At 34.3% G+C, this 26118-nt stretch overlaps 1 protein-coding gene across 1 annotated transcript; it reads right to left on the bottom strand.

Moving 5' to 3' along the window:
- Positions 1–3157: 3157 nt before the first annotated feature.
- On the bottom strand, positions 3158–24426 carry LOC134236404 (cell death abnormality protein 1-like; the record flags this gene model as incomplete). Its single annotated transcript, XM_062718572.1, has 8 exons — positions 3158–3398; positions 3573–3672; positions 4440–4577; positions 6493–6909; positions 7602–8099; positions 9754–9831; positions 14523–14768; positions 24215–24426. Coding segments are annotated over 8 exons (1864 nt in total), but the record flags the coding sequence as incomplete, so codon positions are not given.
- Positions 24427–26118: the final 1692 nt, after the last annotated feature.

Raw genomic sequence — 26118 nt, 5'->3', positions numbered from 1 at the left:
TCATATTAAATTCGTAAATCGTATGTCTTTGCATTCCCTTCAAATTGACTTGACCTGCTGATAATATTCATCACAATGTAGGATCTCAATGAATTACATTCTTCCTTCTTACACATGTTACAGCTTTATGTCATCAAGTTACTTCAGTCTGCAAATAGCTTCCTTCTACCGACCCATTCCAATTCCAATTGAAGTTTATAAACTTGTTATTTTTTACTTATGTATACATTTGAGATGGACAATTAAACATTTAATTATATATCTTTGGATATTTATTTATATAGAAAAAATTCAACACCACCAAAAGTTAATAATTATTTATTTCTATGTGATGAGTATTGTCGTGGCATTATTCGCCGCACAAATCAGCACAACATTGGCAGACCCACTTCAGCATCAACAACAAATCAATCATAAATCAAATTCAGCAAATATAAAGAAATTGACCACCCCGGGCAATCCGCGGGCGGTTACTTAGTTAATCTTTACTAATTTACTTCAGGGACCTACATACTAAGTATACAGGTCTCTATTTACATACACAATCTGCAATAATTATTTTAATACAAAATGCAGTTTTTCTCAAATTTATCAAACTCAGTCACACAGCAATTGTTCCCATCAGCACAACATTTTCACTCGATCAGTGTCAACCATTAGTCAACGATTATTTCCCATTAATAGTACTTAGCTAAGATATCAGTTGACTTTAGTGTGCGCATAGGAGGGACGCTAAACAACATGCAATCAGTTAATCTTAGAATTCCGTCTTGGTATCGTCTATCCTACGCCGTCTTCATGGTACCAGTTCATCCACGTCAATAAGGCTCAGACCATCTTCCTACAATTTATAACAATACAGCAGTACCAATAGCCTTTACAATTTAAATTGAACAAATCTTCAGCATTTCTCAGCTGATCTGTTTATCTTAATTGCATTTAGAAAGTACAAAGCATTTTTATCATTAAACTTCCAACATATTTTGTGAATACTTCTTACAGAATGGGATGGGTGGGTGGGCAATTAACATTACTTGACAGCCAATCCGTCGTATTTTTACCAATCTAAACTCTTGATGAATCTATGGCTTCTTTCCTGTTGAGCAACCCCGGCATAAAAGGAAGCCCAAACCCGATCTTAATTTTGAAGTCTGCATATCATAATCAAACCCGACTTCTTTTCTCATAAAATAAATGCATCTATTTTATATTTAAAAAGGTGCTAATATTTGGCACTAACGGGTCGCAGCAGATTTTCGTCAAATGTACGCAAGGTGTAAATCGGCTTGAAAGGCGATTACGCTTTGAATTCGTGACAGGCTAAGAATTCTAAGGGAATATTTTGTTTAAGGCTACTTGTGAACAGTAATAATGAACAGATTCTTGTCTGGGAATATTTTTATTTGTGAAAATTGATAATTAATGCTGAAAAGATACAAGAAACACGTCCGAGGATTGATGATATAAAGTTGGAGGAATTTCGGTCGCCTGAAAGGGATGGATGGATCCTATGGGCTGAGACACTTTTCCGAGACAGCTAATTTCCAATAAGGTATTTAAATTTCAGTAACGATTTCAGTAACTAAAGGCATTTATTATTTTAACAAGGAGACACTGGCGACAGCTTACATTGTAGTACGACAGCGCCGATCGAGGTGTTTCTCAGCTGTTCGTGGCGTGATTGCAATGCTTTGATTTCCAATAGATCTACACATTTATCGTGAGAGAATTTAACGGAAAATATAGTTTAGAATATATCACGAAGATTAGCTTAAGATCTACCAAAAAAAATAAGGATAAAAGTTAGAGACTGTGCAGCTGACAAAAGTGACGTACAACTTGTAAACAAAGGCTAGTTTCTAAATTCTCTATGTAAACAGGTTAAATCGAACGCCAAAAATGTATGAAGTTCTTGTTTACGTTGTAAATAAAACAATTATTTTACTTGCTTATTTTGTTCATTTTTATACATGAATAGCAAGTCATTTTATATTTATAAGTAACGGTAGATATTATTGCGCCATGTGACTCGGCCATATATTGACCTCTGACAAACTTCATACAGAATTGAAGACATTTTCTCTTTGTATGTTTATATAATGGAAAGATACCACAAATGTATTTAACGATGGTTATCTTGCTTCAAAGAACATTGTAGACGTTTACCAATGAAATAAAAGGGGATTACTTGAGTTAGACATGTATAGAAATTTCAGAAGTTGATGATAATTATGATGCAAAGAAGAAAAATGAATACTTATCAATCTCATAAAGAATTTGTGTTTCCTAATTTTAATGTATATCTTTGCTACAAGTTATGCTTATAATAATTAAATTTGGAATAATTGGCTAATTTTGATTTGTTATAAGTGAAGAATTAAATCCAGGAGTAATATCTATAAGCCATAAGGTAATCATTCACAAATAAATTACGTAAAAGTTTCTTTTTCAAAGAAATTTGAAAGCAATAGAACAATAAAGAACAATACGCATGTCAATCGTCGCCCGCGTGGCGCAGTGGTTAGAGCGTCTGCTCTAGAGTCGCGAAGTAAGGAGTCAATCCTTACGTCGCAGGTTCGAATCCCACTGCGGGACGTGGAGACCGGTCCTTCGGATGAGAACGTATAAACCGAGGTCCCGTGTCGCAGTAGGTGCTGACACGAAAAAGATCCCTCACTGCTCAAAGACCCTAAGTGCCGAGCATAGGACAAAATTTGTAGCCCTCCAGTGGCAAGTGATGGCGTCTCCATATGAGTGAAAAATTCTCGAGAGGGACGTTAAACAACATACAATCAATCAATCACAGGTCAATCATTAATTTACTATGATCTCCTGAAAAATTCTCGTTCATAATGAAGAGTTTATATTATTTACATATGAGCATATCCATCTGCCAATGAAACACAATTATTTTAAAGAGCCTTTGAGATAAGTATCTTCTGATAAAAGTATAAAACAAGACCATGTCAACTGAACAACACAAAACATTACTATTGCTTGTCGTATATCAAAATTTCTTACAGCTCAGCTACAAAATGCCGGTAAGTATAAACTCTGGTTAAAAATCATTTCATTCTTTCAATTTATTTTAATTATTTCAAACACAACTATGAAATATTGAACTTTTGCTATTGAAGTCCTTTATTGACAGGAACAAAACCATTATGTCAGAAAATAGCACATATTTCAAAAAAAAAAGTTCAACTAGGCTATGGCATTAGAGCTACATTGACTTTAGTTCTTCGTAATGAGAGGGTTGGCTTATATCTCCAAGTTCTTGATAACCTGTGTTTTCCTCCACATTATCATTGACAGTTGTGTTTACTTGTCTTGTAGAATTCTGGTGGCGCCTTGTTTCTTTAAAATTTTTTCTTTTATATATAGTTTGCCTTACATTCCTGTAATATTGTAACACATATATTTATATATTGTATCTCACTAAAATAATATACAACTCTCCAAAAACAAAATGACAAAATATCAGGAGGTGTTTAAATATAACATTTATTTCCTCTTGAATTTGACAGGATTATCATTTTAACAAAAAGGCCAATGGAAAGTTTAAAACTCACCGGACCATGAGATATATGTTGAGAATTACACTTATCAGCAGAACTGCAATAACCCCGTAAAAAGCTGAATTGGAAATGCCCTTTGATGCCTGTTTCATTTCTTCCATAGAGAAGAGAGATATAAAAGTGGACAGAATAAGAAAACAACAACAAAGAAGAAAGAATGAGCTGACTGGTTAAAAATGAATGAAAAATATAAACATTCATCTGTAATGTAAGTGATAATTTTAGCTCACTTGCTTGTTCTTTTTAATAGATTAGTCATTTCTATTATTAAAAACTAGAGGTATTGTGAGCAATGATCTTACTGAATGATACCCCCGCCTCCCATATGGTTATAATAGCAATGTCCATGTTTTGCTGTGGCCGGGAAACCAAAAATATGTGTCGATCAAAGAGTAAAATAGAAGGTGCACAATGGCAATATGTAATAAAGATTCTTGAAAGTTTCATTAAATTTCACTCAGTGGTATAAAAGGAGTTGTGGAGAAGAGATGGGTACCCAAAAGCGTAACAGACAGACGGACGGACAGACATACCGATTACAGTATACATGTACCCTGCCACTTTTCAAGCGGGGGTAGAATGAGCCATTAACTTTGAGTAGTTTTAAAACGAGATCATACTTATTACATCTTTTCTTTTAGAAAAAGTATAAGATTTAAATACAATTTCCCATTTGTTAATAAAATTCATGGTATATTATTTTTCTTTAGAAAAAGGTAAATACATTAAAAAAAAATAAAGCAAAGTATTTTTCATAAAAAGTATTGAACTGTCCGGGGATGTTTTATGGAACTCAATTTGATAAGTAAAATGAATGTTTTAATGCTAATACATAATCATAGCAAATAAGCACTTTAATACCTTCAATACGCTGAATATCATAAAGGTTCGTATTCCAGCCTTCTTTACACAACCCGTTGTTTGAAAAACAAGTTCCGTTTAAACATAATGGACTGCATGACTGATCACACAGGAGTCCATAATGGGTTGGACTGCATACTGTAAATGTAGACAAAAAAGACGCGTATGTATTGTTGTATATGATTAGCTCACCTGAGCCGAAGGCTCAAGTGAGCTTTTCTGATCAAAATTTGTCCGTTGTCTGTTGTCGTCGTTGTCGTTGTCGTCGTAAACTTTTCACATTTTCATCTTCTTCTCAAGAACCACTGGGCCAATTTCAACCAAACTTGGTACAAAATATCCTTGGGTGAAGAGGATTCAAGTTTGTTCAAATGAAGGGCCACGCCCTTTTGCAAGGGGAGATAATCATGAATTAGAGAAAAATTATTGGCATTTTTAAAAAATCTTGTTCTCAAGAACCACTGGGCCAGGAAAGATGAAACTCATGTGGAATCATTCTCAGGTAGTGTAGATTCAAGTTTGTTCAAGTCATGACCCACGGGGGTAGGGCGGGGCCAAAATGGCCGATCAAAGTTTTACATAGGAATATACAGGAAAAATCTTTAAAAATCTTCTTCTCAAGAACCACTGGGCCAGGAAAGATGAAACTCATGTGGAATCACCCTCAGGTAATGTAGATTTAAATTTGTTCAAGTCATGACCCCCGGGGGTAGGGCGGGGCCAAAATGGCCGATCAAAGTTTTACATAGAAATATATAGGAAAATTCTTTAAAAATCTTCTTCTCAAGAACCACTGGGCCAGGAAAGATGAAACTCATGTGGAATCATCCTCAGGTTATGCAGATTTGAATATCTTCAAGTCATGACCCCCGGGGGTAGGGCGGGGCCAAAATGGCCGATCAAAGTTTTACATAGGAATATACAGGAAAAATTTTTAAAAATCTTCTTCTCAAGAACCACTGGGCCAGGAAAGATGAAACTCATGTGGAATCATCCTCAGGTTATGCAGATTTGAATATGTTCAAGTCATGACCCCCGGGGGTAGGGCGGGGCCAAAATGGCCGATCAAAGTTTTACATAGAAATATACAGGAAAAATCTTTAAAAATCTTCTTCTCAAGAACCACTGGGCCAGGAAAGATGAAACTCATGTGGAATCATCCTCAGGTAATGTAGATTTAAATTTGTTTAAGTCATGACCCCTGGGGGTAGGGCGTGGCCAAATGGCCGATCAAAGTTTTACATAATATATAGGGAAACCTTTTTAAATCTTCTTTTCAAGTACTTCAAAGCCAGGATTAGTTATATTTGTATGGAATCATCCTCAGGTAATGTAGATTCTAGTTCGTTCAAATTATGATACCCTTGGGGGTGAAAATTCAAGACCCCCCCCCCCAACTTAAGTTAACTTTCAGTTCTGATCTGATATGTGTTTTTTCATAGCTGATGTGCTCAGGTGAGCGCTGTGGCCCCTGGGCCTCTTGTTGTATTAAGTGATTGCTCTTTTCAAAAATGGTTGCTTTTTGAATTCTTGCTTCTTTATGATCTTTATATTTTAGCGTTTAGCTTTCAAAAAAGAATCGTCTCTTGGATTTGCAGATATTAAATCCAAACATCACGAGTTTAAAATGCAATAAACTTTGAAACAAATACATTTGATTAAGATGCTTCATATAAGGATAAACCTACTTCATCAATAAATAATAAGTCACATTTTTTAATGTCAATAACGAGTCTTCGGAAACTTTAGAGATCAGTTTCCGTAGTAGGATAATAATTACATTTAAGTACAGACTAACTCTCATTTATTTTTGATCCGGTTTTGAATAAAGTTATTTTTCGAACAAATTAAATTGTGTATATTGTAAAATGGTTGTAAGATGATAAAATGGTGAAAAAAATCTTATTTACTGCAAATAATTCTTTTTTATAACGGAAGGTATCCGAAAAAGGCATGTAGCAATTCAGAACAATCAATGTTTTATCTTGGCCAAAGACAGCATCACAAACAGAATAAATGGTTCTTCAGAAAGAAAAAATTCATACAAGTTTACCATCACAATAGTGCCCCTGCCATCCTGTCTTACAAGTACACCTCCCATCGGATTGACTGCAACCGGAAATACATCCACCACCACAGGTTCGAAGACAGTCTGGACCATATTTACCGGCAATACAACCAAATTCGCAAAGACCAGTGTTTTTATGGCATCTCAAGTTACAATTTGGGTTGCATATTTTATCACATTGATCTCCATATTTGCCAACCGGACATGTGCCCTCACATTCCCCTGAGTATCTATTACAACCAGACAGACATGATGGACTGCACGTTTTTTCACACTTGTATGAATAAAATCCATCTTCACACCCAAATATACAGAAACCCGTAGTACTATTACATGTCTGTCGTTTACAATTGACACTGCACTCCTTGTAGCAATTTGCTCCGTAATGGTTGATATCACATTCTACAAAAAGAAAAGAAAATGAAAAAAAGCATATACCATTTCACAATGGTATAGATGTCGCAGAAAAAGATCTTGTCTTTAAAATAAATAATTGCAAAAATTATCTACTGTACTATTGATCAAACAAACATCCATGAGCCAGAAGTTGTAATGGTCTACAGATACCATAATAAGTGCAATTGCATTCCCTCTTTTGTAGTCTGAACATTACACGGAAAACTGTATTTTTAGACTTTTTAAATGTGCAAATAATTAAAAATATATACATATATGACCACTGAAGAAAAAGAATTCATTGAAATTTTTACATTTTTTTTTTTTTGTTAATCAGTTTGATTTTCTGCAATCAAGTTTCTTATTGCCGGATATCCCTGAACTAAACATTATTTATTCTTTAATACATCCAATTCCAATGTCATTTTATAGACATTTTGATATCTAGATTTTTAAATATTTTCATTAGTTTTTAAATGTATTTTGACTTATGCGATAAGTTGTTTTGCAAAAGAATCAATGTCGAATAAAACGGATTATGTTATTTTCTTCTTTAATCTGAGAGGAGACAAAACATTTCATGAGGGCTGTTCATAAGGGAACAAATATTTATGTGTAAACTCGTGTGCTGAATGCATAGAGTATTGTACATGAAACCCTAAAAAGAAATATGTGGAAATATAATAAAAAAAAAATACCATCACATGTTTGTCCTGTCCAGTTTGATTTGCATCCATATATACAAGCTCCACTTTGACTGCAGTTGATTTGTGCACAATTTATATTACATGACCTATTACAGAATTCACCATAGAAACCGCCATTGCATCCATCATTGCAATGCCCGTTTTCTTGTGTACATTCCTGATTAAGACAAGTATTACTGCAAGTTAAATTGCAATAAAGTCCATAGTAACCAGTTGCACATCCATTTGTACAAGACCCCGATTCTTTATCGCATTCTTGTCCACGACATTTCGTATAACAATTCCTTTCACAAACATTTCCAAAGTAGCCGTCGGTACAGTTATTGCAAAATCCGTTAGTCCGATTGCAGATTCCCAGGGGACAATATAAAGGGCAGGTACTCTGACATTTATTCCCCCAGTATCCTTGCTTACATCCTCGCAAGCAGTTTCCATTTCCGTCACAATGGTTGTCAATACAGTTAAATGTGGTTATGCATGAGCTTTTGGCTATAAAAAGATACACAAAATATCATTATACTGTTGATACTCAAGTTTAGAAATACACTTAACCGATTACTGCTAAATTTCGTTAGTGAAAACAAAATCAACAAATAAGGATTAAAGACTGATATTTCATGTTTTTTGTTTTGTTTGTTTGTTTGTTTGTTTTGTTTGTTTGTTTGTTTGTTTGTTTGTTTTTTTTTGTTTTTGTTTTTTTTACAATTCTACGTACTTATGAATATATACTATTAATTTTAAGGTAATGTGACGTTGGTAAATGCTCGAACAGACATTAATATTTTAAATAATAAAAATGAATTTGGCATATCTTTCGATTTTTATGTTTTGTTACAGAACTTAGGCGTTACGGACGTTAATTTTCAGTAATAAAAATTGAAATTTTCGGCAAATGATGTAATATACGTTTAAATTGTTTTATGACGTATATCAAAAGTTTGCAAATATTTCTCTCCCCAAAAATACTAATACTTGAAACGGAATAACATTCATGAATACTTGTTCAGAAGTTAATTTTTTATTGAATGAGACAACTGTTTTTGTTAAATTCAGTTTGATATGTCAAAAATGTAATTGAATAAAATATCCAACTCTTAAAAAGAATCGTCATTAAGTTTCATGGTCACTTTCAGGTACGTTTCAATTTTTATCAAAACTACAATCTGTTCATGCATTCTGAAACAAAATCGTTACGGAAATCAATTTATTTTTAGCTACATGCTCTGACTTCATATGAAAGTATTTTTTAATGCATTTCTTTGCAAAAAAGTGGTTTGTTTTTATCTAATCGTAAAGCAAAAACGGCTAACAATTTGGTCTTGAAATTTGTAACAGCAAGAAGCTACATCAAGATTCGTTGTGGAATACGTTTTAGGCACAATGCTATGCTCATATCAAAACTTTAATTGAATAAACATTTACAAATCCATGTGTCTATTTTAAATCGTAGAGTTGAATTCGATATTTAAAATAATAGTTTATGTAAGATATTACGAAGGTAAATTTGAAAGTTACATGAAAACGTATTTGTGCATGTTTTTGTTCAATGGCTGTTTAAATGTAATCAATATTTGCATTGTTGGTTACCATATGCTACGTTGATTTACATTGTTATCATTAAATGCTTTATATGCAAATTTATTTTATTTGGAGAAATGATTCTGCATACAAGAACTCAAATAGTCATTTAAAGGGGTACTTGCGTTAAATTGATAACTAGATTAGCTCCATGCAACTTTAAGGATTTCATCATAGAATAAAATCCGACATTTAACACTTAATATCTTTAAATATACAGAAGTTTCTAAATCAGCTTCGCTTTTGTCTCTATAAATATTTTTATCTACCAAAAAATTTTTTCGTGTTTTTAAACTGAGTAAATCGATGACCTAGCATCGGTTTAGATAACTCAATTTAATAACTCGGTTTAGATAGCGCTTGATTAAAAATAAAGAGAAGCTACACTACTTTAGTTCTATTATCATACAATGGGGTCTCCGTGACAAATGATTTCTAATATCTGTATTCAACCGCAAGGCGTCTGTCATATATATGCCTGATCGTGACGAGTAACCATACCAATTTTTATTAGGAGCAATTAAGGCTCATCTGTTGTGGCTTTTCTTGTTCATAGATTACTTACGACATCCAGTTATAATGTTGCAGTTTTCACAATCTCCACAGGGTGAACAGTTTTGGCCATAATAACCAACATCACATCCTTTAGAAAATTAAATTTAAGATTGTAACACATATTGAAATGAAAAACATAAATTATGGCATTCTTAAAGACAGATATCGATGATAGATTTTTTTCTTTGGAAGAGACTTATCTCACAGGCTAAGGATAGTGGATAATTCTTTGACTTTTTTTTCCATAGTCTTTGAAATAAAATAGACTTGGAAAATATTAGTTAATACTTTAATAAAATTACAAATATGGACAATTCATACTTAATAAAGGTTTACAGTTGAAAACAAATTTCAAAATATGTAAGCTTAGTTATTGAAGTGTAATATAATAATACATTAAACAAGCTATAATTCAGAGAATTTGTGTCCCCCTCTTAGGGAAAAAAAGAGTATCGCAGCTCGGGGTGGGGGGTTGGGGGAGGGTGCATATTGAAGCAAATAAAAACCAAATAAAAATGTCAATATGGATATAAAGAGTTTGATTGGTTTTCCTTTATTACGTGTGTAGAGAAAATTCTTTTTATATGAAAAAATTAACCCCGCTGTTATGATGATTTTATAGGTTAAGTACAAGCAGACGTCATAACTTTTTCATTTAACATGCTGAATACTCTTATTTAGTTAATCTAAAAAAGGATTATACGGAATTCGAACGCATTACTTCTCACTTATTAAGAGAGAGTCATTCCAATAGACCATGGAGGCAGTTGCTTCTAATGCGAATTAAGTGCATACATTTAATCACATATACTTGCTTATTAACGTTCCATATTGTCAAATTTTACAAAATATATTGCGTCTAATTTAGCTTTAATTAAACATTTCTAATAGATGTAATAAGAATATAAAGTCCGCCGAGAACCTGTATTATACGTAATATCTCTCCTCATGCCCCTGTGCTAAAAATAGTGCCAATTCAAGCGACATTTAATGCTTACAAATTTAAGGGATGGCAATATGCAACCGGTTAATCGATTAATCGGTCGGAAGGATGCTAATCGGTTAGAAAATCCGTAATTGGTTAGTCGGAAAAAATAAAAAATATCTAATTTTGAGCGCATTTTCCTTAAGATTCCTTCTGTTTTTTAGAAAGGGAAGTGCTGCATAGATTTTAATTTAGTATTTTTAATCATCTTATAATTAAGAATATTTGAAGGTTATTATAGCTCTCCAGACTGAGATCTCAGGGTAATTGGTCAATAAGTAAAGTGTTAATTACTATTTTAAGCTCACCTGAGCCGAAGGCTCAAGTGAGCTTTTCTAATCAAACTTTGTCCGTTGCCTATCGTCGTCGATGTCATAGTCGTTGTAAACTTTTTCGCATTTTCATCTTCTTCTCAAGAACCACTGGACCAATTTCAACCAAATTTGCTACAAAGTATCCATGGTTAAAGGGAATTCAAGTTTGTTCAAATGAAGGGCAACGCCCTTTTCTAAGGTGAGATAATTATGAATAAGAGAAAAATTAATGGCGTTTTTCAAAAATCTTTTTAAAAACCACTGGGCTAGGAAAGATGAAACTCAGGTGGAATCATCATTATGTAGCGTAGATTCAAGTCTGTTCAAATCATGACCGCCGGGGGTACAATAAGGCCAAAATGACCGATTAAAATTTTACATAGGAGTATATAGGAAAATCTAAAAATCTTCTTCTCAAGAAAAACTGAGCCAGGAAAGATGAAATTCAAGTGGAATCATCCTCAGGTAGTATAGATTCGAGTTTGTTCAAATCATGACCCCTGGGGGTAGCAAAAATGGCCGAGCAAAGCTTTACATAGGAATATATAGGAAAACTGTTCAAAAATCTTCTCAAGAACCACTGGGCCAGGAAAAATGAAACTCATTTAGAATCATCCTCAGGTAGTGTGGATTCAAGTTTTTTCAAATCAAGACCCCCGTTGGTATGGTGGGCCCAAAATCTTCTATCAAATTTTTACATAGGAGTGTATGACAAAAATATTCAAAAACTTTCTACTGAAGAACCACGAGGCAAGAAAAAATGAAACTCATGTAGAATCATCCTCAGGTAGTGAAGAGAGGAGTTTTTTCAAACTATGACCCCCAGTACGTAGGATGGGGCAAAAATGGCTGATCAAAGTTTTATATGTACATAGGAATATATAGGAAAATTCTTTAAAAATCTTCTTCTCAAAAACCATCGAGAAGAAAGATTAAACTCATGTGGAATCATTCTCAGGTAGTGTAGATTCAAGTTTGTTAAAATCATGACTCCCAGAGGGGAAGGATGTGGCCAAAATGGCCGATCAAAGTTTTACATAAGAATATATACATGTAGGAAAAATCTTTTAAAAATCTTTTCTCAAGAACCATGGGCCAGGAAAGATGAAACTAATGTGGAATCATCCTCATGTCGTGTAGATTCAGGTTTGTTCATGACCCCTGGGGGAAGGGTTTAATTGGGCCATTATGACTGATCAAAGTTTTACATAGGAAAATAATGGAAAAATATTTAAAAATCGTCTTCTCAAGAACCATCGAGACAGGAAAGATGAAACTCATGTGACATTATCCTCAGGTAGTGAAGATTGAACTTTTTTCAAATCATGACCCCCGGGGGTAGGGTGGGGCAAAAATGACCGACCGAAGTTTTACATAGGAATATAGAGAGAAACCTTTTAAAATCTTCTCTTCAAGTACTTCAAAGTCATGATTACATGTAGTAATAGTCATATGGAATTATCCTCAGGTTATGTAGATTTTAGTTCGTTCAGATCATCATCCCCTGGGGGTTAAAATTGATGCCCCCCAAAACCTCAGTAAACTTTAAGTTCTAATCTGATATGTGCTTTTTCATAGCCGATGTGCTCAGGTGAGCACTATGGCCCCTGGGCCTCTTGTTATAACATCATGCCGTTACCTCAACGGCAAAACAAACATCTAATTATCACACTTCTGTATTTATTTATCAAAAGGAGGAATTCTATAGCAACATTTTTCCATTTCTTTTTTGTGGATTTTATTTGGTTAATAAATTTTCACAAGTAATTTATTAGCAAAAAAGACCGATAATCTGGCTTTTCTTGACATGTTTTATTAGATGTTAACATTATAGGGTTATTGAACTTGAATTGGTGAATATGTTGGCTGTACAAATGCACAAGCTTGCGAGTGCATTTGTAAGACAATGAGTGTCAATATTCACCAATATAAGTTAAATAAATCTTTTATTATATACTAAAACATTTCCTCATAATTTATAATAATTATTCCAACTAAAAAACTCAAATTCATTATTAATTTTTTTTTTTTTGGTATTGGTATTCAAATTAACGCCTATCCTGGAAGTGTTCAATTTCGCATCATTCCGATGACCCTACCGAACGTTATGATTTATATAGGTTTAAGTGGGTCTAATACGTACACTAAACTTTTGATTAATAATCTAATAATTTCATTATGGTGTAAGAATAAACACATCTTACCTAGATGCCACTTTTCTTTTTTGTTTTGTTTCTTTTGTTTCTTTTTCTTTTGTTTCTTTTTTAGATTTCCTTTTTGTTTACAACGGGGCGTTCAATATTGAACGCTCGTATTTGGAATACAAACCCAGCGTTCAATAAAACATCAAGATATTGTATGCTAAAATATTCTAGATTTTACAATTTTTTATTAGAGACTATTTGTTATCTATATAATACATGTAATGTGTATTTATTAACGGCAAACTTTAGACTCTAAAGGTTAAAATAGGCTGATTCTGCTGCCCAGTCCTATTCACTTTTAAACCAGTGAATAGAAATATTGTTTAATTAAACTCAAAAGAACCTTATTTGCAATTGAAACAATCTTTTTATTTTGCCTTTGAAAAAAGCCCGAAATATTTCAACCTTAGTTTTTCTATACTAAAACCATAATTTTCATAAACAGTGTTTCAAAAATATAGTTAGATAAAATTTTGCTGAATATGAAGTAGCATTGTTTGGTAAACAGAAATAGCGTAAACTGGAAAAAAAATATATCAATGATGAATAATTTTTCTTATCCAATATACCTTATTATTCAGAAATGAATTTTGCTTTAGATACTTTTTAAAATTAAATTTACATCACAATTTCGAAGCATTAATTTTATAATTCATATTATAACATATATATGTTATACATGTACATGTATGTATTAAGGAACTCCATAATTATCACAATATTCTAGTTTGTATGAATAAAGTGGACTTGATTACAACATTTTATAAATAAATATTAAAGTATTTAAATAATCAAGGTAACACACGTACCTGGACCCCTTAGAGGGCCTCTTAGTTGAGTGTGATAATTCAATAGTTACAGGTATAATAATGAGTAGACGTTCAGGGAATAAACCACCCAGAGAGTCATGTGTTTTTAATGATATTATAAACATCACCGTTAAGCACTTTTAATTATAGTATGTCTATATTTTGCCGTTATCTATTAAATTATATTATTATAAAGAACGATGTAAATTGTTAAATAAATTTAGAGTTCAGATATAGACTAGTTTTGATTATGTTGACAACGCAGAATTAACTTCTTTAACATCTGCGTTGGATAACTTAAAATTGGTGAAACAGAGATGAAGATAGTTATCAAAACAACAATTACTTAAGTATTCGATTAATAAGATTTGGAATAAAAACACACCAATAAATATTAAAATATCATATGACGGTTGCTTGATTCAGACATTTACATGTAGAATACAAGAAAAAACTTTTTTTCTTACCAAAAACTTGAATTTCACATATTTCAAGTACTGCACCTATGTTTCCATATCTATCATCTTCAGGAGCGTCATACGTTGTGAAAACTCTGAGGTATCTTGTGTTTTTTTCACAAGAAATATTTTGTATACTTGATGGCACAACAGGGTATAATGTGCGATCTTGGTAACATATGGACCACTGTTGTGTAACAGAGGAATTGGATACTTCTAAGCGATATTGCCGGAATCTATAAGGTTTCCAGGATCCTGAAAAGTTTAGAATAAAGTTCAACATTATAGTTGTTTATAATTATTACGAGGGGAATGAATAATTAAAAATTTCCTTGCAGTACGGTATTATAATTTGAACACAGTTAATTAAGACAAAGACTTCCTAGAAATACAATCAATGATTGTATTTATCGTTTTAAGGAAGAAAGGGAGATGGTTTAAAATGATTTTTGTTTTGTTGCCTAGAGAAAGGAATTCTGAAAAGAGGTGTTTTTTATTAGGCAAATTGTTAATAATAATCTTAAATTTTCAGTTTGAAAAATAGATGAATATCTTAAAAAATTATATAATTATTAGATACCAAAGTTATCGTTAACGACTTTAAACGTATTAGATGTGATAAAAAGGTGGCGCCGATACATTTATACCTACAATAAAATAAATGACTCTAAGAGACTAGAGGATTCGGGTAATGGTCGTCACAATGCTCATACTGGGAAAGAATATTCTTATACACCCATTCTATTGCCGAGATTTGGGCAATTCTGACAAATGGAGTGTTTTTGTAATGGAAATTTAATTGCATGGAAAGAAGTATAAGAGTCGGAAAAATTCTTCAGCTTCTGTGACAGAACGATACGGAACAGGTCACTTGACTGTTTAAATTACATGATTCGCACATGGTGGCAGGTGCTCACTAATTCGGAGAGGACTGATTTAAAATATAATCAGCACGGACACGAAATGTTGTTTCTTAGATCATCTTAATAAGATGGAAGCTATTTAATCAGTTCGCGAAATTTTTGATCAGCCCTCGTATATTACTGAATGCACAGATGCTAAAGTGGGAGTCGGGGGTTCGGAACCCACCTACCCCGCATTGGAATTTACAAAGTGAAAAAAAATATATATACAAGATACAAGATACAAGATTTTATTAATCCAATTTGAGCCCCCGGAGGAGAAAAAAGATTTACAAATAGAAGGAGGAGGATCCAAATGATAGAACAAGCATGATGATGATATTACAAATAAAGAGCAATCGGTAAAAAAAGAAAAAAAGTATATAAGAGATATACTGAATATACATACATGTATCGTATTGTACGTTACATGCAAATATATATATATATATATAAAGGCAAGAAACTGGGAAAGAGGTATATAATTTTTTTATGCTTATCACAATATCTTCAATTAAGGTAAATTACCAAGTGATCTAAGGATATCTGGGTCTTCAATAAGTCATGAGCCAATAAAATTGATTATCTAAGATAGAGACTGAAAATTTTTACGTTCAATTTTACAAATATTTATAAGTTCAAGTCTTTGTACATTAAGATGAGGACATACAAAGAGAAAATGAATTTCATCCTGAATCTCGTTATGATGACAAAGTGAACAAATTCGTTCCTCTTTAGGTACTTTTTGGTAACGTCCAATTTCAATTTTAAGCCTGTGAGCTGATATTCTTAACTTTGATAAAACTGATCTATGTTGATTGTTTGCAAGAATATCTAGATAAGGTTCAAAACAAAATATAGTCTTTATGCTGGTAAAGGTAGATAATTTGCCATCTTTATGTAAATTCCTGTCTTTTTCCCATGTTAATTTATAGAAATTCAGTAATATTCTTTTCAAATTGATTTTAAATTGTGGGGTTGACATACCTAGGAAATCACTTATTTTAATATCAATATGGTTAAGTAAGAAGTTAACACAAGAATACCATGAAGTAAAACCATTTTGGTGTAGTGTTTTAGAGCAATTAAAAGCCTCACTAAGCAAGGGAAATTCACCATCTTGATTCTCTTATCTATGCCGGTATAACAACATGTATATATTAAACCAAGTAAAATTGACCCTGGACCCTGGATCCCCTCCCCCAAGAAAATCTTGGATCTCGGACCTCTGTTAAAATGTATAAAGCTTTTAAAGTCTAAGCTCCGCCCACCCTCCAGCGAGTCTTGTCAAAAAAATTGGTTACCCCCCCCCCCCCCCCGAAAAAAAAAATCCTGGATTCAAGTGTCTGTATTTGAATTTCAAAATTATGCAACATGATAGAAATTTATTCAACAATTTAAAACAGTTATAGGACTCATTCAACATTTCTCCTTCCCATTGTTTATCATTGATCGTAACGAAAATTGATATGTAATATCTTCAGTTCGCCAATCAATTTGATAAAGTTAGAAGAAATATTTAAGTCTTTATTTTCTATTTTGTTTCCATTAGACCTTTACTTACCTTAACTTACCTTACCGAGTGATTGGGCTCAATGTGGTTAAAGAAAATTCTCAAGATGACGTAAAACACGGTAAAAGATACGTTAGATTTTTTCCGTAAAGATTTTTATAGAAATAAATTCTAAAGGTTTAACAATATATGTTACTTATACATGTACATGTATGTTTATGTCACATTTTCATTTTCATCGATATGAATGATTTCTGATTAATATTTCTACACATTGAATTAAATAAGACCTGACATGCAATTTTTTGGAATTTGGCCGTGTAATGTTTGTTCAAATATGCAATCTGCTTTCTCAGACAGAGATAAGTCAAAGTACAAGGAACTTTGCAGTTCCCTTCGATTTTGATAAAATCGAACCCCCTATCTAAACAAGCGGCCCATGGGATACATCCCCAAACTGAGTTACTTGGGTGATGCAGTTCTTTACCTGATTTCCCCTCCGTTATACCTTTCGTGCCCCCAACCCCCTTCCCTTTCATGAAGATACATGTAATACTTTAGAACTTACATTACCCCATGCAGAATGCTTCAACATAACTTTCAGCTTTCCTGGTGCAGTTGTTTTTGAAAAGAAAATTCTTAAAAAGATTTTTTTTCTAAATATATCTATTCAAAACTTGGATTCCCTATAGTGGCCCCGCCCTACCCCCGGGGTCATGATTGTAACAATTTATTATCTACTCTACCCAAAGATGGTTCCCTATAAGTTTCAGCTTTCCTGGCCCATTGGTTCTTGAGAATAAGATTTTTAATGATTCGTACAATACATTTCTATATTAAATTTGGATTCCCTATTGTGGCCCCGCCCTATCCCTGGGGATCATGATTTTAATTATTCATTATCTACACTACCCAATGATGCTTCCACACAAGTTTCAGCTTTCCTGGCCCAGTGGTTCTTGAGAAGAAGATTTTTAATGATTTGTTCCTGTTAAAGTGAAATTTTGTGTGAAATTGTTTGTTTAATTAATGCTTGATTTATATTATCTTAATCTTGTTGATTTGTAGTAATGGCTCTAAGCTACAGACTGCAGTGATCTGTTTATGTGATAAGGTCTTGACCCCTCATTAAGATTTGGCTGGGAAATTTAGCTCTTGTATCAGCATTGCTGACTTTTATCACCCGAGTCTCAGGGGGATTGAATGTCCGAAGTGCTGGCCATGAGAAAATGCAGAATTCATAGTGTTCACAATTAACGGGTTAATTTGGCAGTGATTGACAGTCTGTAGTTTGGGCAGTTCTTAATATTTAGCCGTAGAATTTGTGTGTTCAATTAGTAACTCAGTCGGGTCCTGTGTGTAAAGTGTTACACGGGAATACAAAATAAACTTTGTTGGAAACTTTGGGCGTTTTTATTTAAAAACAGAAAGTTTCGGTGTAACATTTTAAGTGGTGGCAGCGGTAAAGGATCGTAATTAAATGTGAAATATTGTTTGAAATTTTATACATACATTTGGACTTAACAAGCGAAATTAAAATGCCTAGGAAACAGGACTTTGAATTGGAAATACAATTTTCCAAACAAAAACAGGAACATGAATTGCGTTTAAAAACACTTGAATTGGAACATGAAAAAGAAATTTTGGAATTACGTGTTCAGCTAGAGAAGGCCAATGCAACACAAGGAGCACATTCGACAGGAATGCCAAAAATTAAACTTCAACCATTTAATCAGGAAAAGGATGACATTTTGTGCTATCTCTCTGAATTTGATGCGGTAGCTGAGCATGCAGGTTGGACTGAGAAGTCAAAGGCTTTACAGCTTAGGTCACTTTTAACCGGAGAAGCTCGAGAAGTGTCGCAGCAAGTGACTTCGGGATACAGAGATCTGTATAAGGCTCTTTTGAATCGATTCGGCAAGCGCCCAGCAGACTACTTTCAGTTCCTGGAGGAAATTAAACGTAGACCAGGAGAAACTTACAGAGGATTAATGTCGAGAATAGATCTGTATTTGAGTCGTTTCATTGATGAGAAAGATCCCGTACAAAAGTTCCGAGAAGAGTATTTCTTAAAGGCGTTATCTCCTCAACAAGCCCAGTGGATTAGACGGAATAAGGGAAGTAGTGAGTTAGTTGAAGCTGCTGAGGATTACATTCTACCAACAAAATCGGCCGAGGAAAGGAAACTTCAAAATCCTAAAGTGTTAGGTGAGAAGAAGAGCCAGGAACAGGGGAAAAGTGAAATGTTTTAGCTGTGGGAACTTTGGACATTATGCAAACAAATGCCCAAAGAAAGGTAATCTAGCGTCGTGTTTCGTGAAAGGAGCATTATGGGGTTTACATTATGTTCCGGGGAAAGTGGATGATGTGGAAGTGTCAATGGTCAAGGACACTGGAGCATCTATGACGCTATTGCGGGAGGATCTTGTTGATCCAAAATGTGTTCTACATGGACAAACTACTTCCTTGGTTACAGCTATTGGACAGCCATTCGAGGCTAAGTTAGCAGTGGTTAACCTGGAAACACCAATGTTTAAGGGACATGTTCAGGTAGGTTTAGTACCTGATCTGGTTGCAGATGGTTTATTGGGAATAGATGTTCTGGAGAGGAACAAAGTTGCAGCTTTGGTTACGAGAGCCAAAGCAAAAGAACAAGAACAAAATGAATTAAGTGCCAAAAGTCGCATGAATAAATGTGATGTCGTACCAAGGGACTTCAACGTCGTAGTAACTAACGATGATGCTGGCGAAGTGAGCCTTGATTTACCGGAAATTTCATTTGAAAAGTTGAGCGTGGTGAATGGAAATAAACTATCGAATCTTCAGAAACAAGACCCAACACTCAAAAATTGTAGGGATAAAGCATTCAAAAATGTATCACAAACTGAGACAGAACATAAAGCATTTTACTGGGAGAATGACATATTGAAACGAAAATGGACTTCCAAGAAAAAGAATCTGTCGGGAACACAAGTGGTACTTCCAGCATCGCTAAGAAAAGCAGTGATGAAGCTGGCACATGATCAGCCAATAGCTGGACATTTAGGAACTGAGAAGACCAAACAACGTATTCTTGCGTCATTTTATTGGCCTGGATTGTTCCAAGATGTGTCGGACTACTGTGCAGAATGTGACACCTGTCAAAAAGTGGCAAAAAGAAGTGCGGAAAGAGCACCTATGGTCAACACACCTATCATAACTGATCCGTTTTCAAAGATCGCAATGGACATCATTGGCCCACTTAATAGGACAACTCAAGGTAACAAATACATTCTGACTGTCATTGATGAAGCTACGAGATACCCAGAAGCTTTTGCTTTACCAAGTTGTGAAGCTGAACGAATAGCCGACACACTCATTACATTATTTAGTCGAGTTGGAATTCCTAAAACCATTCTCACTGACCAAGGATCAAATTTCACAAGTGCGCTCCTGAAAGATTTATATGAGAAAATCAAAATCAAGGGAATAACTACAACGCCTTATCACCCGCAGGCTAATGGCAAAGTTGAAAAATTTAATGGAACGTTAAAATCAATGTTGAAAAAGTTGTGTATGGAGAATGGCGAAGATTGGGATGTACTACTTCCATATGTACTTTTCGCATACAGAGAAGTTCCACATGAGGAGACTGGCTTTTCACCATTTGACCTGTAATATGGATGGCCAGTACGTGGTCCTCTTAGTGTTTAAAAGAGCTTCATGACTGGTGAGGAGGAAATAAAAACTTCAGAAATAGATCATGTCGTCAACATCCGAAACAAAGTGGCTGATATGACGCAACTCGTGCAAAACAACTTGGAAATGAGGCAGTCGAAAATCAAAGATTGGTATGATCGCTCAGCATCCAAAAGGACTTTGCGTTCTGGTGATGAAGTACTCGTTTTACTCCCAACCGAACCTGGCAAGATGTCCGCTCAGTGGAAAGGACCGTTTCTTGTGGTTAACAAGGTAAATGATGTTAACTATAAAATCAATGTTGGAGGACGACGTGGACTTGTGACTTACCATATCAATTTACTTCGTTCTTATATCCGGGCTACATTACTAGCAGCAACAGAAAATGAAATTGGAATTGAACAGCAATTTCCTAACGACACCACAGAAACCATTTCAGATCTTGTCTTTGGACAGGGGCTGACACAAGTGCAGAGACAGAGTTTAAGGGATGTTTGTCAGGAGTTTTCAAGAATTTTCACATCAAAGCCGGGAAAGTGTGATGTTATCTCACATACAATCAAAACAACGTCTGAGAATCCAATTACTCAGAGACCTTACAGGATACCGGAAGCTAAGAAACAGAAAGTGCAGGAGTCTTTGAATGAAATGCTAGAACAAGGACTTATTACACCATCCAAAAGTCCCTGTGCCTCACCAATTGTCCTTGTCAACAAGCCTGATGGGACAATTAGAATATGTGTTGATTATAGAAAATTGAATGAAATAACTCTCACGGACCATTATCCCATTCCACGCATGAGTGAAATATTTGAGAAAATTGGATGTGCAAAATATTTGAGTAGATTTGATCTAACAAAAGGCTACTGGCAAGTTCCTCTGGCAAAGGAAACACGCGAGAAATCCGCCTTCATCAGCCCATTTGGCCTTTTCGAGTTTACAGTGATGCCGTTTGGTATGAAGACGTCTCCAGCATCATTCATAAGACTTATGGATCGTATTTTAGACGGAACTCAAAATACTGTTGCATACTTTGATGACATAATTGTCTACAGTCAGACGTGGGAAGACCATATCAAACATGTAACAGAGCAGCTTCAGCGTATTCATGAGGCTAATCTTACCATCAGACCATCAAAATGTAAGTTGGGAGCAACAGAAATTATCTGTTTGGGACAAATAGTTGGAGGGGGATCAATTCGACCAGACCCTCGGAAATTGAAGGCCATGGAGGATTCTCCGCTTCCCTTGACAAAGAAAGAATTAAGATCATTCTTGGGGCTAACTGGATACTATCGCCAGTATATAGGAAATTATGCGGACATAACTGTATCACTGACTGATCTACTGAGAAAAAGTCAACCCGCAGAAGTAAAATGGACGGAGAGGGAAGTGCAGTCATTCAAGAAACTGAAGGAGGCCCTGATGACAGCTCCTGTTTTGATCAATCCGAACTTCAATTTACCGTTTGTACTACAAACAGATGCGAGTAATAACGCAATTGGGGCTGTCCTGAGTCAACAGTTGCCAGTTGGTGATCACCCAGTTGCTTACCTTAGTAAGAAGTTACTTCCGAGGGAAAAGAACTATTCAACCATAGAGAAGGAATTATTGGCCATCGTTTGGGCCATTGGATCGTTTTCGTATTACCTAGAGGGGAGGAAGTTTTACGTAGAAACAGATCACAATCCACTAACATGGTTGCATCGCTTGAAGAATAAAAATCAGAGACTGTTGCGTTGGGCCCTCGCACTGCAATCGTACACCTTTGAAGTTAGATATAAGAGAGGAAGCAAAAACACAAATGCAGACGGATTATCAAGAATCTGAAAAGTGAAATGTGTTTGTGAATTATGGGCAATTTTTGTGAAATTTTTTTATTCATAAAATTCAAGTTTGCCTTCAGTTTGGATTTACAGTGAAATTCATTTTGGATTTATATTGTTCTTTTGATGATTAATTGCTATTAACTGTTTAATACTTATTTGGACTGGTGAATTTAGTGACTGGTTAAATTTAATGTTGCTCTATACAGAATTATGAACTTGGAAAAAATTCAACTATTGACAGTTAAATTTTTATCTTTAGAAGGGAGGTGTTAAAGTGATATTTTGTGTGAAATTGTTTGTTTAATTAATGCTTGATTTATATTATCTTAATCTTGTTGATTTGTAGTAATGGCTCTAAGCTACAGACTGCAGTGATCTGTTTATGTGATAAGGTCTTGACCACTCATTAAGATTTGGCTGGGAAATTTAGCTCTTGTATCAGCACATCTTCCCAAGTCAAGAGTTTCTGATCCGCTCCGCTCCACATAAACCCTTGACCGAACAGGCTAAGTTTGACGGGGTTTACTGTCGCGCTATCTAGTGAGATTACACATTTTGAACTCTACTGACCTCTGCTATTAGCCAATCAGAGTAAACGAATTCAACAGAGAATTCGAGATAATATTGGTAGTTGGTTATGAATTCAATATAACTCATCTTAAACGCTGAGACAAACCTTTACTGGGCTATTTAATGATAAAGACGTTATCCTTGGGACTAAAACTGGCGTGATTTTCTGTTTACGATTTAGTTTCAGTTTAAATAAAACAATGATTTTGATTGGTTCATGCAAACTTGCATGAGGCCAATCAGAGGACGCATTTCTAACCCTGTCAAACTTAGCCTGTTCGGTCAAGGGTTTATGTGGAGCGGAGCGGATCAGAAACTCTTGACTTGGGAAGATGGTATCAGCATTGCTGACTTTTATCACCCGAGTCTCAGGGGGATTGAATGTCCGAAGTGCTGGCCATGAGAAAATGCAGAATTCATAGTGTTCACAATTATTGGGTTAATTTGGCAGTGATTGACAGTCTGTAGTTTGGGCAGTTCTTAATATTTAGCCGTAGAATTTGTGTGTTCAATTAGTTACTCAGTCGGGTCCTGTGTGTAAAGTGTTACACGGGAATACAAAATAAACTTTGTTGGAAACTTTGGGCGTTTTTATTTAAAAACAGAAAGTTTCGGTGTAACAGTTCCATACATTTCTATGTAAAACTTTGATTCCCTATTTTGATCAATCTTATCCCCGGGGTCATGATTCTAAGAATTAAATATCTAAACTACCCAAGAATGCTTCTACATAAGTTTCAGCTTTTCTGGCACAGTGGTTAATGACCCACCCTATTTTTTCTTAATCATCTCCCCTTGTAAGGGGACTTGGCCCTTCATTGTAACAATTAACGTTCCTCTTTATCCAAGAATGCTTTGTTTTATGTTTGATTATAACTGGCCGATTGGTTCTTGAGAAGAAATTAAAAATGTGAAAAGTTTACAGACAGAGAGACGGACGGAGAGACAGACGGACGACGGACAAAAATGATCAGAAAAGCTCACTTGAGCCTTCAGCTCAGGTGAGATAAAAATAGGTAAGGAAATATATTTTTAGAGATGCACGTTCTGATATGTAGTGATTAGCACATTAAAACAAAAATGTATTAAAAAAGACAAAGACTTGGAAAGTAAAGCATTATTCATAGCCTTATCACCCGTAATAGAGAGAGAGAGAGAGAGAGAGAGAGAGAGAGAGAGAGAGAGAGAGAGAGAGAGAGAATTTCTTACTTTCATTTCTGTAGATTATTACAATATTTGTTACTTGATATTTTTTCCTTAAGTCAATCAAAACCCACGCCTTCGTTTTATTAGGAGCAGTGTGTGAACAGCTTCTTTCATCTTGATCATGATATCCATCGATAACTTTTTCTGCTGATAAACCATTGAATGTCGAGCTCTGTGTTGCTGTACAGGTACCCCTTTCGCATATGTTATCTGTACTTTGATAAATCAATGGTTAATTGTCAACTGTCTTCTCATCTATCGTGATATATATAAGTTGATAAAAATAATTCATAGAAATATGATAACATATGCGATCTAAAGCAAAAATTTTGAATGTTTCACAAAAATATTTTTCAAAGATTCATATATGGTATTCTTGCTAGAGTTGATACAACTTTTAACACATTATATACACAGCTAATTGTTTCACGTACGTTTAACATACGTACGTGAAACTTGAAAAAAAAATCACCACATATGTTAATCGTACGTTTTCACAGGTATGAATATCGTGCGTGTCACGTATGTTAAACGTACGAATTGATTACCATACGTTTCACGTACGTTGCACACGTGCGTTATTCATACGTTTCATATATGAATAACGTACGTGCAACGTGTGTGACATGTTTTTTAAAACCTGTGTTTAATGTGTTTTTTATTTGTGTTTGTTATTTACACTGCTCACATGATCATAGTATAAGTACTATACATGTGTCAAACAATGGTTAAACACATGTTTAGAACATTTTTTCACATATTGTAAACATTGATGAAACAAAATTATACGCAATTTAAATATTCAATTCATGCAATTGACATTGTTTCCCTCAACGGCTAGTTTTCTTTTCATTTGTGGAATGATCCACTTTCTGGTCCTAATTGATCTTTAAACAATCATACCAAAAGACATATTCAGATTAAGCCAAATATTTAATATCGAGAATGTTAACATCAATTCATTCTTCTTCAATGTTCTTCTATCTGTAAAGAAAAAGAAAATATTACCTAAAAATTTTAAAACAGCATTGATTAGTGGACTCGGAAGAAAAAGATGTGTTTTTGAAATACTGCTACCCCAGTATACCAGCTTATGGTTGAAGTTTCCCGAGTTCAAGTCAAAAGTCAAATCAAGTTCAAAGATCAAAATTGTTGATACTCCAGGAAGGTCTCGTCAAAAAGAAAAAAACCTGTGAAATATGAAAGCCCCAGTGCTATCAGCTCAAAAGTTATTATCAAAGTTAAATTTTTTTACCGTAGGTCAAACTACAAGTTCAAAGTCAATTATTTTAATTTATACCTATTGAAAAGTCTTGTCACAGTAAATACACAAGTGAAGTATGAAACCCCAGGTATTAACTGTTCAAAGGTTATAGCCAAAATTAAAGTTTTGAAACTTTCTTAAAAGTGGGTCATACACCAAATTGAAGTCATAGTGTTAAATTTGGTGTACAGGTAGAAAGGTCTTGTCAAAATGAATACCCAGGTCTCTGAAAAATGAAAGCTATACTTTCACACACTAAAACTGTATGGTCAATGATAAAAATTTTTGCAAACAGACAGACAGGGCAAAAACTGTATACATGTAACCCAGATTCTTCGTTAAAGGAGCATAAAACTTATTCCTAATTGTCATGAAATTAGTCTTTTTGCTTTCAACTTAGGAGCATCGTATAGATATTCAATGCATCAATGTAATTTTAGTATATGATCATATATTTACATTCGCTGTGTATTTCTGCAAATCCAACTGTGAAATTGATTTTAATACCATTTTCATGTATACGCACACGTAGAAATATACACAGAGAAACGTGCGTTAGCGTGACGTCACAATGAGGTTGCAGCGACGTTAGTAAAAATGCAACAATATAGGGCAGCGGGAAATTCAAATATTGAGTATATTT

This window comes from Saccostrea cucullata, unplaced genomic scaffold (genome assembly GCF_032062105.1).
Source record: "Saccostrea cucullata isolate Sc308-1 unplaced genomic scaffold, CSIRO_AGI_Scuc_v1 ctg3324, whole genome shotgun sequence".
Lineage (NCBI taxonomy): Eukaryota > Metazoa > Mollusca > Bivalvia > Ostreida > Ostreidae > Saccostrea > Saccostrea cuccullata.
The sequence above is the reverse complement of the archived record's forward strand: the minus strand, read 5'-3'. Positions and strand labels throughout refer to the sequence as shown.